This window comes from Amblyomma maculatum, chromosome 7, assembly GCF_055883805.1.
Source record: "Amblyomma maculatum isolate TAMU_Amacu chromosome 7, ASM5588380v1, whole genome shotgun sequence".
In the NCBI taxonomy this organism is placed as follows: Eukaryota; Metazoa; Arthropoda; class Arachnida; order Ixodida; family Ixodidae; genus Amblyomma; species Amblyomma maculatum.
Window position 1 is genome coordinate 22,368,940 of NC_139350.1, and position 13,958 is coordinate 22,382,897.

General features: G+C 46.7%; 1 protein-coding gene across 3 annotated transcripts in view; it reads left to right on the plus strand.

Moving 5' to 3' along the window:
- The first annotated feature begins 456 nt into the window (after positions 1 to 456).
- LOC146182815 (uncharacterized) overlaps positions 457 to 13,958 on the plus strand; it is a 47,250-nt gene continuing 33,748 nt past the window's right edge. For 2 of the 3 annotated variants that reach the window (XM_084608268.1, XM_084608270.1), the window contains exons 1-3: positions 457 to 603; positions 10,855 to 11,011; positions 12,669 to 12,769. In XM_084608268.1, the coding sequence (XP_084464394.1) occupies positions 511 to 603; positions 10,855 to 11,011; positions 12,669 to 12,769 (351 nt within the window). In that variant the 5' untranslated portion in view covers positions 457 to 510. The remainder of the gene's footprint in view (positions 604 to 10,854; positions 11,012 to 12,668; positions 12,770 to 13,958) is intronic. The other variant, XM_084608269.1, reaches the window with a different exon arrangement.

A 13,958-nucleotide genomic window follows, 5' to 3' on the forward strand; every position in this document is an offset into this window, starting at 1 on the left:
TAAAACACGCCAAAGCTAGCGCGCACACATACTTAGCTTCGCTGGTTATAGCGCTCCCTTCTCCTCCTGTCGAGCCGCGCATGGTCATTGACTAGGTCCCATAGAAGATTCTGGAATTTTCTGGCGTATTCCAGGCCGATGAACCACCGTCCTCCCCGGGCAATGGGAAAGAGGGTGACGGCAACGCGTACAAAGCTACGCGCTCTCCCGCGCGGGGAAGGAGGCTTTTCTCTCGGCACGCGACGCCGCGCGGGCCTGGCGCCGTACCGGCTTGATGAAAATGTGCGCCGATTTCGTGACAGTCGATCGCCTGGTGACGTCATCCCGAGTCGTGCTGTCTTGGCCGGATGTGACATCACTTGCGATATTAGACATGGCCAGATGTGACGTCGTGATGGTGTTACATTCGGTCATGACGTCATGGCCGCTGACGTCACCTTGTGATGGCGTCCCAAATTAGAACTAGTTCAGGCATGCGACACAGCTGGTGAACTGCCGGCACGGAGGACTATGGGACGGAGGCCGGGGCCTCCGCGACTAAAGACAGGCGAAGCGACAGTGTCTCTTCGCGGCTTCAGCCGCCATGCGGATAGCTTGCTGCTGGTAGGTAGGGGACTCGCTCCACAGTAGCAGTTCCCAGGCTGCTCTACTATTTATGTTTTCCTTAGTGCAAGGGGAATCAAGGCGTTAGCAGAAGATATAATCCAGAGTACCCCTTTTTTCCACTGGTTTGGCTTTCCGCCTATTCCTCCACTTGCGTGTGGAAGTCAGACGGGACTTGGAAAATTCCCAGCTTGCAGGCGCCGCCAAGCGACGGCCTCCTTATTATTTAGCGTTCGGCCCGGTGGTGGCAGGGACCCCTGCTAAGTCTGTAGTGTTCTAAGATTTCCTTATACGTTTGTAACCTCTCATCCATACCATCGCAGTCAGGCGGCTCTACGCCTGCCCCGAGGCAGAGAGCTCGGGCTAGCTCGTGCGTCGCTTCGTCGCCGGGGACGGATCCCGTGCGCGGGCGTCCAAATATTTCGAATCCTTCTTTCAAGTTATCCGTTCTCTGAAATTTTGACTGCCTCCTTCGAGAACCTCCCTTTTCCAAAATTCCTGAGAGCCGTTTTGCTGTCACTAATAACTATGCTAGCTTCTGTTCCAACGCAACGAGTACTATCGCAACTTCTTCAGCCGTGTCTACATTTCGGCTTCTAGCGGACGCAGCGGCGGTGGGTACGGCGTGGCCGTTGACGACCGCAGCCACCACCGCCCCCGACTTGCCGCTAGACGCGTCCACGTAGGCGACCTCCCCCTGATTCCTTTTCCCCGCTTTCTTTGCGAGCGTCTCGGATCCCTTTTGTCTCCTCTGTTTGTTATACGTAGGGTGCATGTTTTTAGATAAGGGGGGGGGGGGCAATATTCTATATTCGCGACACTATCATGGAATGTCCACTTTGTCACTTGTTCCTCTATCTGAATGCAGTCCTACCCATCCGAGGATGGTTGAGCCCGTGGTGATGCTGCTCAATATTTCTAGTTGCGCCATGTGCACAGCCTCCGCTTGTTCCGTTCAATTGTTGTGCACTCCCATTTCGAGGACGTGTTCAGTCGAGGTCGAGATGGGTAGTCCCAGAGCCCTCTTCGCGCATCGTCTGATGAGTGCGGCTATTCTCTGCTTTTCGTATCATCTGATGTTTAGGAATGGTGGGGCGTAACATATGCCGCTAGTGATGTAAGTCTGCATTAATTTCAGGAGGCTTCGTTCCTTAAGGCCTCGACCCTTGAGTGCGATTCTCCTGAACAGACCTGTGATTTGCGTGGCGTACGCGTTCAGTTTCTTTACCGTTGTATCGTTGTACCTATCCGCTTGTGGAAACTGCCCAAGGATCCTAATTTGTTCGACTTTCGGCACTGTTTGGCCATCTACTGTTATGTTGATGTTTATCAGGCGTTTGCACCTGAGCTCCTTCAGGTTGTAGATAAACAGTCCCGATTTTGTGGAGAGCACAAGAGGCCTCTCTCAGCCGCGTAGGACTCCGTCGCCGCCTGCAAGCGCTCCACAATGCTCGCTCCAACTACCCTGGGTGGCCCACAGGTTGAGGTCGTCTGCGTACATGCTGAATTTAAAGTTTTCCACCTTTTTCAGTTCTGCCGGGAGGTTTCGCATGGCAACATTAAAGAAGGACGGGGACAGCACCGGACCTTGCGGCGTACCCCTGCTTCCTAGTTTGACTTGGAGGATTCAATGTCCTGAAACTTTATCTTTATCGTGCTACCCGACAGGAAGTCTTTTACGTAGTCATACGTCTTTTTTCCGACCCCCGATTCTTGGAGGCCAGAAAGAACCACCGCGTGTTTTACGTTATCGAACGCCTTTCTCAGGTCTAGACCTAGTAGTATCCTCGCGTCTCTTGTTTCGCTGATGTGTCTCAAGCGGAGAATTACGTCCTGTGTGCACAGGCTGGGCCGGAACCCATCCATTTCGTGCGGCCACAGGTGGTTTAGCTATGAAACGCGTTAGTCGCGTTTGGACTACACACTCCATAAGTTTCCCTATACATGACGTTAAAAAGATTGAGTTCTCTAGTTTCGTGGTTTGCCTGGCTTCGGTATCAAAATTACATTTGCGTCTTCCTCTGTTGTGGGAGGGGCCTCTGTCCCATGCGACGCACATGTATTTCGTGAGCGTGCGGAGGAGTAATCGTCCAACTTTGGGAAATCCTTGTTTGTGATTCAGTCTGGGCAGGGAGTCGATTTTGTTTTTAGGCTTAATATTTAGGCGCGAACCTCCGCCTCCGTCATCGGCGAGTCTAGGGCCTCGTTTAAGGGTCCTTCGTAATCCCGCTAGGGTAAGGCTTGTGTGTCGCCTACGTACTTGTCAATTAGTTTTACCATAAGTTCCTCGTCCATGCCCTCGAACATGTATCTGGCTTTTGTCAGTGTTATTCCCGATTGGGTTTTCGAATTCTCAGGATCACGTAGTTGTCTGAGTAGGCTCCACGTATTGGCAATGCTCATGTTCCCTTCCATCTCGTCGCACCTACTACACCAGTTTTGTTCGCTAAGTTTTACTGCGTAATCTTCCATCTCTTTGTTATATCTTGCTATCATTCGCCTAAGGTTCGTGTTCCAACTTTGCGACCGGAGACTCCTCTCCATGCCGCATTTCGCTTCCCACATATGGAGTTGGCTGTCAGCCGTCACCGGCGCATCGTCCTCTTGTAGGGTAGTGGCTGTTTTCTCGACTTGTTTCTTAGGTGTCTCCACCCATTTGTCTGTTTTGGATTTTGTCTCCCGATTCGCTGTTTTCCCTGATTGACCAAAACCTGTCCCAATTGGTGATTTTGGGGCTTTTGAAGCAACGCGTTATGACGCCGTTGCTGAGGGTGAGAGCCAGAACAAAGTGGTCGCTGCCGAAATTTCGAGCTGTGGTTTTCCAGACCGCCTCTCCCGTGTTATTCCCAAGGGTAACGTCCGGGGCGGTGTCTGCACAGACGCTGTTTACCATCCAGGACGGACAGCTAGGGTCCGTCAGGAGGCTGAGGCCGAGCTCATGTATGTCATCCCACAGTTGCCTACCCTTGGGTTCGTGTCTGTTGTAACCGCATTCTTGGTGGGCGGCATTGAAGTCTCCTACTCTTATAAGAGGATTGTTTCCTGCAGTTTTGATCACTTTACGGATGAGGCCACAGAAAGGAACCTTTCTCTGCTGGGGGGGGGGGGGGGGGTGCTGTACACGTTTAAAATAAAGAGACTAGGCTCTTCCTTGCGACTAGTGATAATTTCTATTACTACAGCTTCGATGTCACGCGAGTTGACTTCATGCTCGGCTACCACTATGTTTCTTTTAACTAGCTTGGAGACAGGAGATTCCCCCCCCCCCCCCCCGGTCACCGTGGAACGCCTGATACCCGAATAATTTGGGTAGACCTTTTCCTGTTTCCTGAAGGGCTATAGCTAAAGGTTTTGCATCGCTTTGGACTAAGTGCAGTTGCAAGAGCGTTCGCTTTCGTTGGAAGCTGAGGCAGTTCCACTCCCGCACCAGCGAGGCTTCATTTTTACGGCGCTTGTCCATTTTGTTGCATTTGGGTCATCGTCTTTTCTAATGTAGTCAACCTAGCGGCGAAGGCGTTCTGCATTGCGGTGAATTGCGTCTGCATTTGATTTAAGCGGTGTGATGTCATACCAGTCGGCGGCGGCGGCCCCGCGGCGATCGCCGGCGTCTGCCAGCTACGCTGGCTGCTAGGCAAAGGCACTGTAGCAATGGCTCAGGGCCATTCTGTGCCGTTTGTGGCCAATGTAGGTTTCGCTACAATATGAATGTCTAAAAATCGTGTTGAGCACAGAGAATCTAAGCCAACTGTGTGAACTAGGACGCGGGTTTTATGAACGCCCTTTATTTTTGTCCCCAGAAGGCGAGATATATTTGCACCTTTTAAATTAGTAAACTATGTAAATTGATTTATTGGTTTAGAGAATACGCCACGTCGTGGTGGCGCAGTGCTCAATATTCCAGACTTTTGCTATTCAGTATGCAGGTTTCTGCTGAGCCGCAGACAACTGCGTCTCAATGGAAGTGAAACCGATAGGTTTCCGTGTACGGTGAGATGTCAGTGCAGGTTAAATTACTCGGTAGCCTTCCACTATGCCACTTTTTACTCGTTGAGTGCCGCTGACACATCTCGCGGACAACTCAACAATGCATAGGCTTACGCATTCTCCAGTGCAGATTCTGCAGGGAACACGGAAATGTTTGTTATAAAACGTTAGGAAATTTTCGATATCTTCCCCACTTTTGGGGAGGCCTGAACGACCCAGACAGGAAATCGAGGAAGATCGAATGAAAGAAGAAAGAGGAGGTTTAACGGGAGGCTTCGTGATAATCTCGACTAACAGGGGATCATTAAAGTGCACTGACATCGCACAACGCGCGCTCGCCTTGGCGTTTCGCCTCCACCGAAATGTAGCAAATCTTCGTTGAAGTTTCTGTCGCATTGGACGCGAATCTGGGGTCTACACCATAAAATGACATATCCTGTGTACGTTGCCGAGCGGGCCCAGAGATTCATTCCCCATACCAGTGGGTTATGGTGCGCCATATTCTAGTCTCGGCCGGGGAGCAAAGAGTGTGTACTCTATGGTGTAAGAGGCTAGGACAGATGGAAATGCCCCTAATCGTAACCGCTGTTAGGACAAAAGCGGCCTGTGGAAGAAGTCGTGGCAGAGGTCTGTATGAAACAACAAGCGGCCCTATTCGTTCTGCGAACGCCGACCACCAACTTTGACAACCGTTCAGGAGAATGATTATCACAAAGTTCGACAGCTGACGACGAATATGATCATCACCAATTTCAAGAGCAGGTTAGCAGAAACACTAACGCAAGCTTCAGCAGATCAAGTTAGCATTCCACTAGGCTTTCGCCTTCATATCTTATAGATGTATTCGAACCTCGCAGTTCATTAATAATCCGTAAGCATTGTTTGGCTATGTAGGCGGATTTCGCTTGGTCATGAGTTTGTCGGTGCTGTAAAAGTGTTAGTGGTATATCGGAAAATGAATGGTACCATGATATAGAGCGTCAAGGATAGGGGTGCAAGTTGCATAATGGGTAAATACTTATATAAAACAGCTAATTTAATCAGTAACAGGTAAAAATAGATGTCTAAGAGAATGACATTGTCGAAATTTCTTCTATTTTTGATTTTTTAAAAGAAGTAAAGCTAATAATCAAACTCCGAGTTATTTTAAACAAGAATTACTTTACCCTGAGTTTGGCGCATGATGGCCTTAGTTGCCTATGTGCCATAAACCCCAACACAACACAACACAAATAGCCGGGAGGAGTAATGTAGACGTCCAAGGCGTCAGGTTTCGCTTGATTTGTGTGGTCTAACGTCCGAAAGCGATTCAGGATAGTAGAGATGACGCAGTGGAGGACTCTGGAAATTTCTACCACCTGAGGTTATTAAGCGGGCACTCACATCGCACAGCACAACACACGGGTGCCTTGAAAAGCTGCCGTGGTATTCAACTTCACATGACCTAGTCCTAACTTCCTGTAGCAGGAAATTTGAAATGTTGGAAATTGAACGAGTGCTTAAGGCCATCATTTGCGTGCACTAATGGTTGGCAATAGTTAAGAAGTGTGTAGAGAGGTATTCAACCAACTGCAGTCTGAAAAATTCCGTGATAGCTGCAAAATGTGCAGATTCCTTACACAAAATCTGCAGTTTCTGCAGCAACTGCAGAATCTACAGCGCAAAAATGCGAAAACCTGAGCATTGCGGTTGCACATGGTATATCAAGGGCCGCTTATCGAACACAACCAGTGTTCCATTGAACGCATCGAAGTTCACTTACGTTCTATAATTGGTTTACAGGAATGTAAAGGCACTGTATCTTTCACTGACGGAATCCCCGACACATCTCGCTTGCAACACAGCAACACTCCAGGTTGGGCATTTCTCCTGTGCAGCAACTGCAGTTATCTCGGAGCATCTTTAGAGCGCAGCTCTTTGGCGCCCGTCACTGCGTTTTGAGTCGTCGTTGCCGTCGGCTTCGTAATCGGTGACGTCCCCGGCCTTGACATCATGACAGGTTTTGACGTCATCATGATGTCGCATCCGGCCGTGTCTAATAACCGGAAGTGACAATGACGTCACATCCGGTCATGCCATGACTGCTGATGACGTCGCCAGAATATTCACGCATATATGAAGCTATCTGTGACGCCTGGATTAGATCCAGGCGTCTGCGAGGCGCCTTTCATTTGGCTTTTTCGAACTCCACACCACAGAGCATATAGAAATAGTCGCATTACAATAGACATCAGTGGCGTTGAAGATTGGTTGAAAGCAAAGGAAGGACGCAGTATCTGTCAAAACTCTGCGCGGACACCGTTACCGAGCTGTAAAGAAAAAGAGAAAGGCGGCCCTGAAAAAAGAGAAAGAGGTGCAGGGGGGGGGGGGGGGAGGTTGTTGAAAGCTTTGGGCGACCACGAAGCTTCCTTCACGACTGTCAAGAACTGTTAGAGGAGTGTTTCTTGAAGGGACATGCGTGAAAAATAAAAAAAATTGTTTTCTGTATTTGTACATATATGTCTTGCTTGAAATCTGCCTCAATCTATTGAAAAGGTGAAACAGCTGATGTACTGCGCTCAAATTTCCCATTTGGAAGTACCTGATTAGTCAGCAAAATTTTCGACTTAAAGTAAACCTCTCGGCGCCTAAACTCTCAAGATCTCAACCATTAAGCTTCTAATATAACGTACCTACATAAGTTTATTCACGGGAAGATCTATTAACGCCTAAGCATTGTATGACTATGTAGGCTAGTTTCACATGGCTGTGGCGTTGTTGGGGCTGCAAAAGGGGAACTAGTTGATATATCGAATCAAGAATGTTGCCTTCCGATAGCGCGTAAAGGAAACGTGTGCAGGCGACATAATGGTTGATGTGGGTAGATTAGGTAATCGTCAAGAGGCCGTTAAGTGGTTTACAGGAAAGAAAAGGCCCAGATCCCAGGAATCCAGCTGACACATGTCGCGGAAAAACACAGCAACCCCCAGGCTTACGCATTTCTTCAGTGCAAATACAGCAGGGATGTCGGAAAATTTTACGATAGCTTATTAAGCTCGTTCAGTCTGGAAACACCCGGCGTAGTAGTACCAGTAATATCAGTATGTCGGAAACAATTGCTGTGTCAGTAAGTTCTCGTGGGAATGAGAACTGTATGTAGGTGTGTGGATCAGGTGAGAAATACAGCGTGAGCAACAAGTCCGTACCTGGCGATAACAGGGATATTTATTATATTAAGTGGACTCGGAGTCGTTGGCGACGTATCTGCGCTCCGGCCTATGATGACTAATCAATGTTCCAGATTGTATAATAAACTTTATTGGGGTAAATTGGGGTTAGCGGTAGTGGGTTATGAAAGAGCAGAAGTTGACAGTCCCCTGTCCAGGAGTCCATTGGCCTCAGCAGCGGCTCTAGTCCATTGAACCAGCATGAGCTGATGCTGTGCGTACGAGTCGGCTGGAAGGTCCTTCCACTTCTCAGGACTAGGGCTAACTGTTTAAGGCATTATGGGGCTTGCTCTACATCCCCACGTTGTGTGTTATAGTGTAGCAGTGTCTCTGCACCAGACACATTCGCTTTTGTATTGCATTGGCCATATCTTGTGGTACAGGGCTCTGTTTGGATGTGTGTTTGTTTGTAGGCGCCTAAGTGTAGTAGCTTGTTTTTGGCTTAGTGTGTCATGTAGAAGTGCGTACTTACTACGCCTCTCCCTACACACTCATATTGTTTCCTCGTATGTTTCTGGTGTTGTGAAAGGCTCTACCGATGGCTCCGCCACCCGGCTAGTGAAACCTCGGACCCCGCCATCTACTCTAATGTTACCCTCCACCTCAGCGTCGGGGACCCAAACAATCGTGTGTAGAAACTTGTTTGCTATGCGATAAATCTTGTTGTTTTGGAAGGCTCTACAGGCGGCTTGCAAGTCCGCGACTATCCAGTAACTGTGTTGTCTTCTGTTTGCTTCTGAGGGTGCTAAGGCTATTGCCACCTCTTCCGCTGCGCGGATGCGTTTGGCTCGTATACTTGTTTCGTATATGAGCTCGCCTTGTGAGTCTGTGACCGCGGCTGCAGTCGCCTTTCTTCCTTTGTACCTCGCTGCGTCGACGTACTACATCACAAAATGTTTTGTGTTCAGGTGTTTGTCAAGGGTTTTGGCTCTGGCATTCCTTCTGCCGTTATGATTGACAGGGTCCATATTTCTGGGCAGTGGTCTGACCGTGAAAGTGTCCCTGATGTCTGATGCGATATTTGTAGTATCGCGCTATTGTCGTCTTCAGGGTGTATCCGAGTTTCGTAGGGAGCGCACAGCATGTCTTGGTCTGTTTAAATCTTCTGATCTGGGAGTCGAGCATAGCTTCGCTATGTTCTTCGAAGGTATACTGCATGCCCAGATTGTCAAAGGTGCTTTTAGAGGCATGTGGTGGCAATCGTAGAGCCAGTTTGTATGGCTTTTTGATTAGCACGTTTATCTTGTTTCTTTCCGTCCTGTTTGTTTTAAGATATGTGCTTCCGTAGATGAGCCGTGGGATGACGAGGTCTGTCACTATCCGTATTGCGTCTTGCTCACTGATCCCCCTTCTTTAGTTTGTTATTCTGCTTATCATTCTAGAGATTTGGTTGGTCACAGTGGTAACCTATTTGATCGTCTGATCACGCTCGCCTCCTTCTTGTAACCACAGCCCTACTAATTTCATTTTGTTGTGTGTTGACAAGTCGGGTGTCCGTTCATGATTATGTCGATGTCCAGTGGTTTGTACCTGCCAGAGTGTGATCTTTTGTATTGTGATTTCTTTGGTAAGCACTGCATTGCACTAGAACGAGCGAAATCCTCAAGTTCTTGCGCAGCCAGTTGTAGCCGTTCTTTTTTTCCCCACTGGAGCCTTTCTGGGTCCATACTGTTACATCGTCTGTGCAGATTGCATGTTGTATGTGTTACATATTCCTGCGTCGTCTCGCTATCCCTGTCATGGCAATGTTGAACAGTATTGGAGATATAACTGATCCTTCTGGTGTGCCCTTGGGGTTTTTCTCCTTCCTGACCGTACGTTATTAGTCCCAATGATGGCTGCTCGGTACATTCGGAACGCTTTGATATACTTAAAGGTATATCTTCCACACTTTGTTGCCGAGAGTTCCCCGGGTATCGCTCGTGGCTATTGTTTTCAAATGCGCCCTTCAAATCTATGGTCAGTATGATGGTCTCATTTCTTGCCGTTATTCTGTTTATGACAGCCTTCTTTAGCTGCAATAGGACGTCCTGTCTAGAGAACCAGGGCCTGCAGCCGAACGTCGTGTGCGGAAACAGGTCATTGTCTTTCATTAAGCTTCCCGCTCACGAGGTCAGCGAAATGGATGCGGGTCCATCCAGATTAGGTGGTTTGCCTGGTTTGGGGATCATTATGATCTCCGCGTGTCTCCATTCCTCGGCAGTGAGTAATTGTGATGTGGTGCAGGTTATTCAGTTGTGTCAATCGATAAAAGTTGACTTACTGATGTGTCCGGAAAAATATTTAAGCTAGTCAGTTAATTAGGTATATATTTACAGGCCAAAAATTTTATAGTAAAGGCGAAACTGGTCCATTAGCCAATGGCTTGGCGCCACATTTGAATGTATCAATTGCTAAAAAAAGTTAATTACTTCAGTAAATTAGCGTGACGTCAAGATGTATCAAATACTAGATACTAGATAGAATCAATTAAGCCGATGCCAAGGATTTGACGTCATGCAACCTGAAGTCGATGCAAAAAACATGCATAGGAAGGGATCGGCGTGCAATTTGAAAGTACCAAAAACTAAAATAGTTAGGTCAGTCATTTAGAATGGCGTCAGGAATGTGACGTCATGCAACCCAAAGTAGAGCCTTAAATGGCATAGAAAGACATTGGCGCGAAATTTGAAACAAAAAGTGAATTATTGTCACGTAGAGGATGTAACGTCACGCAACCGGATGTAGATCTGAAAGATGGCATAGGAAAAGATGTACGCGCAATTTGAAATTAGCAAAGACTAAAATGGATAAACAAGAATTGACTTAAGCAACTTCAAGCAACCAGAAGCGACCAAAAGCCCAAAAGCAGCATCCATGCTTTCGTATTACTGCAATGCAGATTGTGCAGTTCTCTTTTTGTGCCCTTCATATATATATATATATATATATATATATATATATATATATATATATATATATATATATGTATGCACACACTCTACTTGTTGTATTTATAACTACTGTACGCCGCAGGAGGCTTTATAAGTCCCATCTCTGACGTACCAATGTCTCCGTGCAGGATGGGCCACTCGCTTTCAGCAGCAGAAATGGACACGTTACACACCACGAGGGTGGTCTGCCGGTCACCATCACAGCGCGCCCCGCCCAAGGAGGACCCTTAATCAGAGCGACACCAACAAGGCTGCAAGAACATAGTGCGTGCTTTGAAACATGGTGTAGGTGCGGTTCGTAGATTAAATGATTGACACTTGATTGACACTTGATACAGGGGAATATTTGCGGCGCTTCTTAGCAACCAATGTGTGAAAACCTAACATTTTATGTATAACTCATCATTGTGTGGTAGTTGAGAATTCCTTTTAAATATAGAAGAAGACGTCTGGTTGTTATTACTGCTTCGATATCACCCAGATAAAGGCTAGTTCTTTTCACGTGAGTGCTGCAACACATCAATCTCATAACGCAAAGAGATTGCGCCACTACTAAAACGCACACAACATAGTTGTCAGAATGCACTCATCAGCGCTTTTTTTAAGGCGAGTGTCTTTCTAGGCTTACGGTTGCGTCTGTGTCTGTTCGCCCGGATTGTCCTCGGCATGAGATTACAAAGGAACAATCTCTTTCCTACGGGAACCCAGCCACTATACCTTCAGATATATCCGAATAGGCTGCATATTAGAAGCAGTCTAATGGGCACAATGACAGAGATGACAGAGGTAAAGCAGAGCAAACGATGGCACCTGAATGTCGCTATTAATGTAGATTAGATTTAGATATTTTTAAATGCTGGCAGCTTGTGGAACCTATAAGACACGTAAACCATATTAAGCGCTTTTCAAAACTGAATTGCTTTCAGCGACGTTGAAAGTCCTTTGCAACGTTACCTGTATACACTATACACCATGTATAGCCTCTATGCCCAAATCGTTTATAGTTGAAAGAAAATTTTTTTCCTGTAATACACAGGAAATGGGCCTCGCTCGAGCAAAACACTACAACGATAGCTTGAGAGATGCCCGAGGCCCAGTAAAGGCAGGGCAACAAGACGTGTGAAATCAAGGCGAACATATACATATATAAAATGAAAATTACAAAGCAGTGGAAGAGCACAATTATACAAATGAAACAGCAAATTAAAACTTACCACAGTGGGTTAACGGCCAACAATTAACTAACAGAATGCACGCAACATGGCAAAACGTAATGAAAATGAAGTTACTGTTCTTGTGTTAATGTTCAAGGCAAGGAACGGAAAGTACAGAAAGACAGTGCGGAACTGATGAAAAAAGTACTTATTTGAGGCGGTAAAGATGCTTGGGTTCTTTATGCTCTATTGATTTAGTATGCATGGTAAAGTGAAACGAAGGCTCTGGTTACCGTATAACGTCCTCGTTCGAGAAACGTCCCTTATTTGTTTACTTCTTCTGTAAGAAAGGTTTACGTAAGGCTTCAGTATAGCAATATCCTTCAAGAAGACGGTTAAACATTGAGGTGAATATATAAGGCAGTGAAGTAAACGATACTCAAACATTGTATGCACACGATGAAACCTATATTGCGGAAATAATGTTTGCGTGTGGGCAGTGCAGCATGCACCAACAATCTAATAACCTTCTTTTGGAGACCCAGTATGGTGTTCAGATTTATTTTGAATGTTGTACCCCAAACGAGGTGGAAGTAGTTAATGTGTGATTGAATTGAAACTGATATCAATTTACTTACCATAGTTTTTTACTGCAGCCACTCAGACATACACAAAAAAAGCTGGTGCCTTCAAATCCATTAAGAAATGTTGGATAAACAGAGCAGCCCTAGCCTGAAATTTCTCGAAGCGGCGACGGGGCAGAAAATATTCATCCATGGAACTCGCAGGTGACGGCGATGCTGCATCTCCGGTCACTGTTGGCAAACGAACACTAGGTAGAGGTCGAGGATGTGGCAGGACCTCGTGTGCGGCAGCGCCGGTGTTCGAAGTGAGTACACAACAGCCGTTACTCAAGAGGTTGATGCTGGTCGACAAACACTATTCCACGAGTGTGGCAGCAAAACAGGTACCCCAATGATCTGTCATTCCTGCGATTTATGGAAATCAGAATTGTGAGCTATGAATTGTAGTTTTGATGGTCAGAAGCATTAGTATCAAAATCCTGTAGCGTGAAGCTTACTGCATGCTAAGCCTGTTTGTGTTGTTTTGGAACGGCACCTGTGCCTTTACACCGTAGATTACCACAGGCAGATATATTTTGTGAACCTCGGATCCACGTTCCGAATGCCGGAACTCTGACGCTGAAACTCCGTGCCGTTGTCTTATGTCGCGTTCATCGTGATATAATCGAACCCGGAGACCGTTTACTTTCTGCGCACTTCCAAATGTACTCTCGTATATACAGTTGCCAAATCATCAGCTTTGCGGTACAAGACGCAAGCTGAATGTAGTAATTTAGGCTTCACCATGGCCGCTCTTATTGTTATATATATTATATATAAATATTGGTCTCACAAGACAAAAGGCAGCTTCGCCACTGTACACAAGTGATGCTATGCATCCAGTGCTCTTTGCAGTGTTCTGGACTGTTCATTCGTACTAGTTTTGTGTGTCTCGCAATCACCAACATCACCGCAGAAGTTATCTTGGCGCAAGGATTGGTAACTGGAAAGACCGGAAAGACAGGTTGGAGAGGAGAGGGCTGTGAGCATACTACAACTCGCAAAAAGTAGAGATGCAACAGATTGTAGCCTCGCAGTAACCGGCATGCGCTTATGCCGGCTGTCGGGGAAGACATGAAATGATCGCATTTCTTCTGCCAGATCAATTTGTTTTGAAGTGATACAGGCCAAAATAAGGCGCTACTATAAATAGTACTTACTGGCGACCGTTCCATGCTGGCAGCGGAAAAAATATATCTCAATATGCGCTCTTTTTGTAGCCCTATATATTGCCGCTCGCTCCATCAAAATTGAGCACCTGGTTTGCCGCCTATTCGTTAGAGTGAACCTATTTAAATACTTTTTTGTTCCAACCCTTGTTTACAAACCCCAGATATTATAATGTACTGGCCTAAAACAAGATTTCTGAATCGATCACTTCAAAGATGTTAACTGCACTGAACTGCTCATTCTTGACGCGTGAGGTGACTTCGTTTATGCCGTACCGACGCTTTC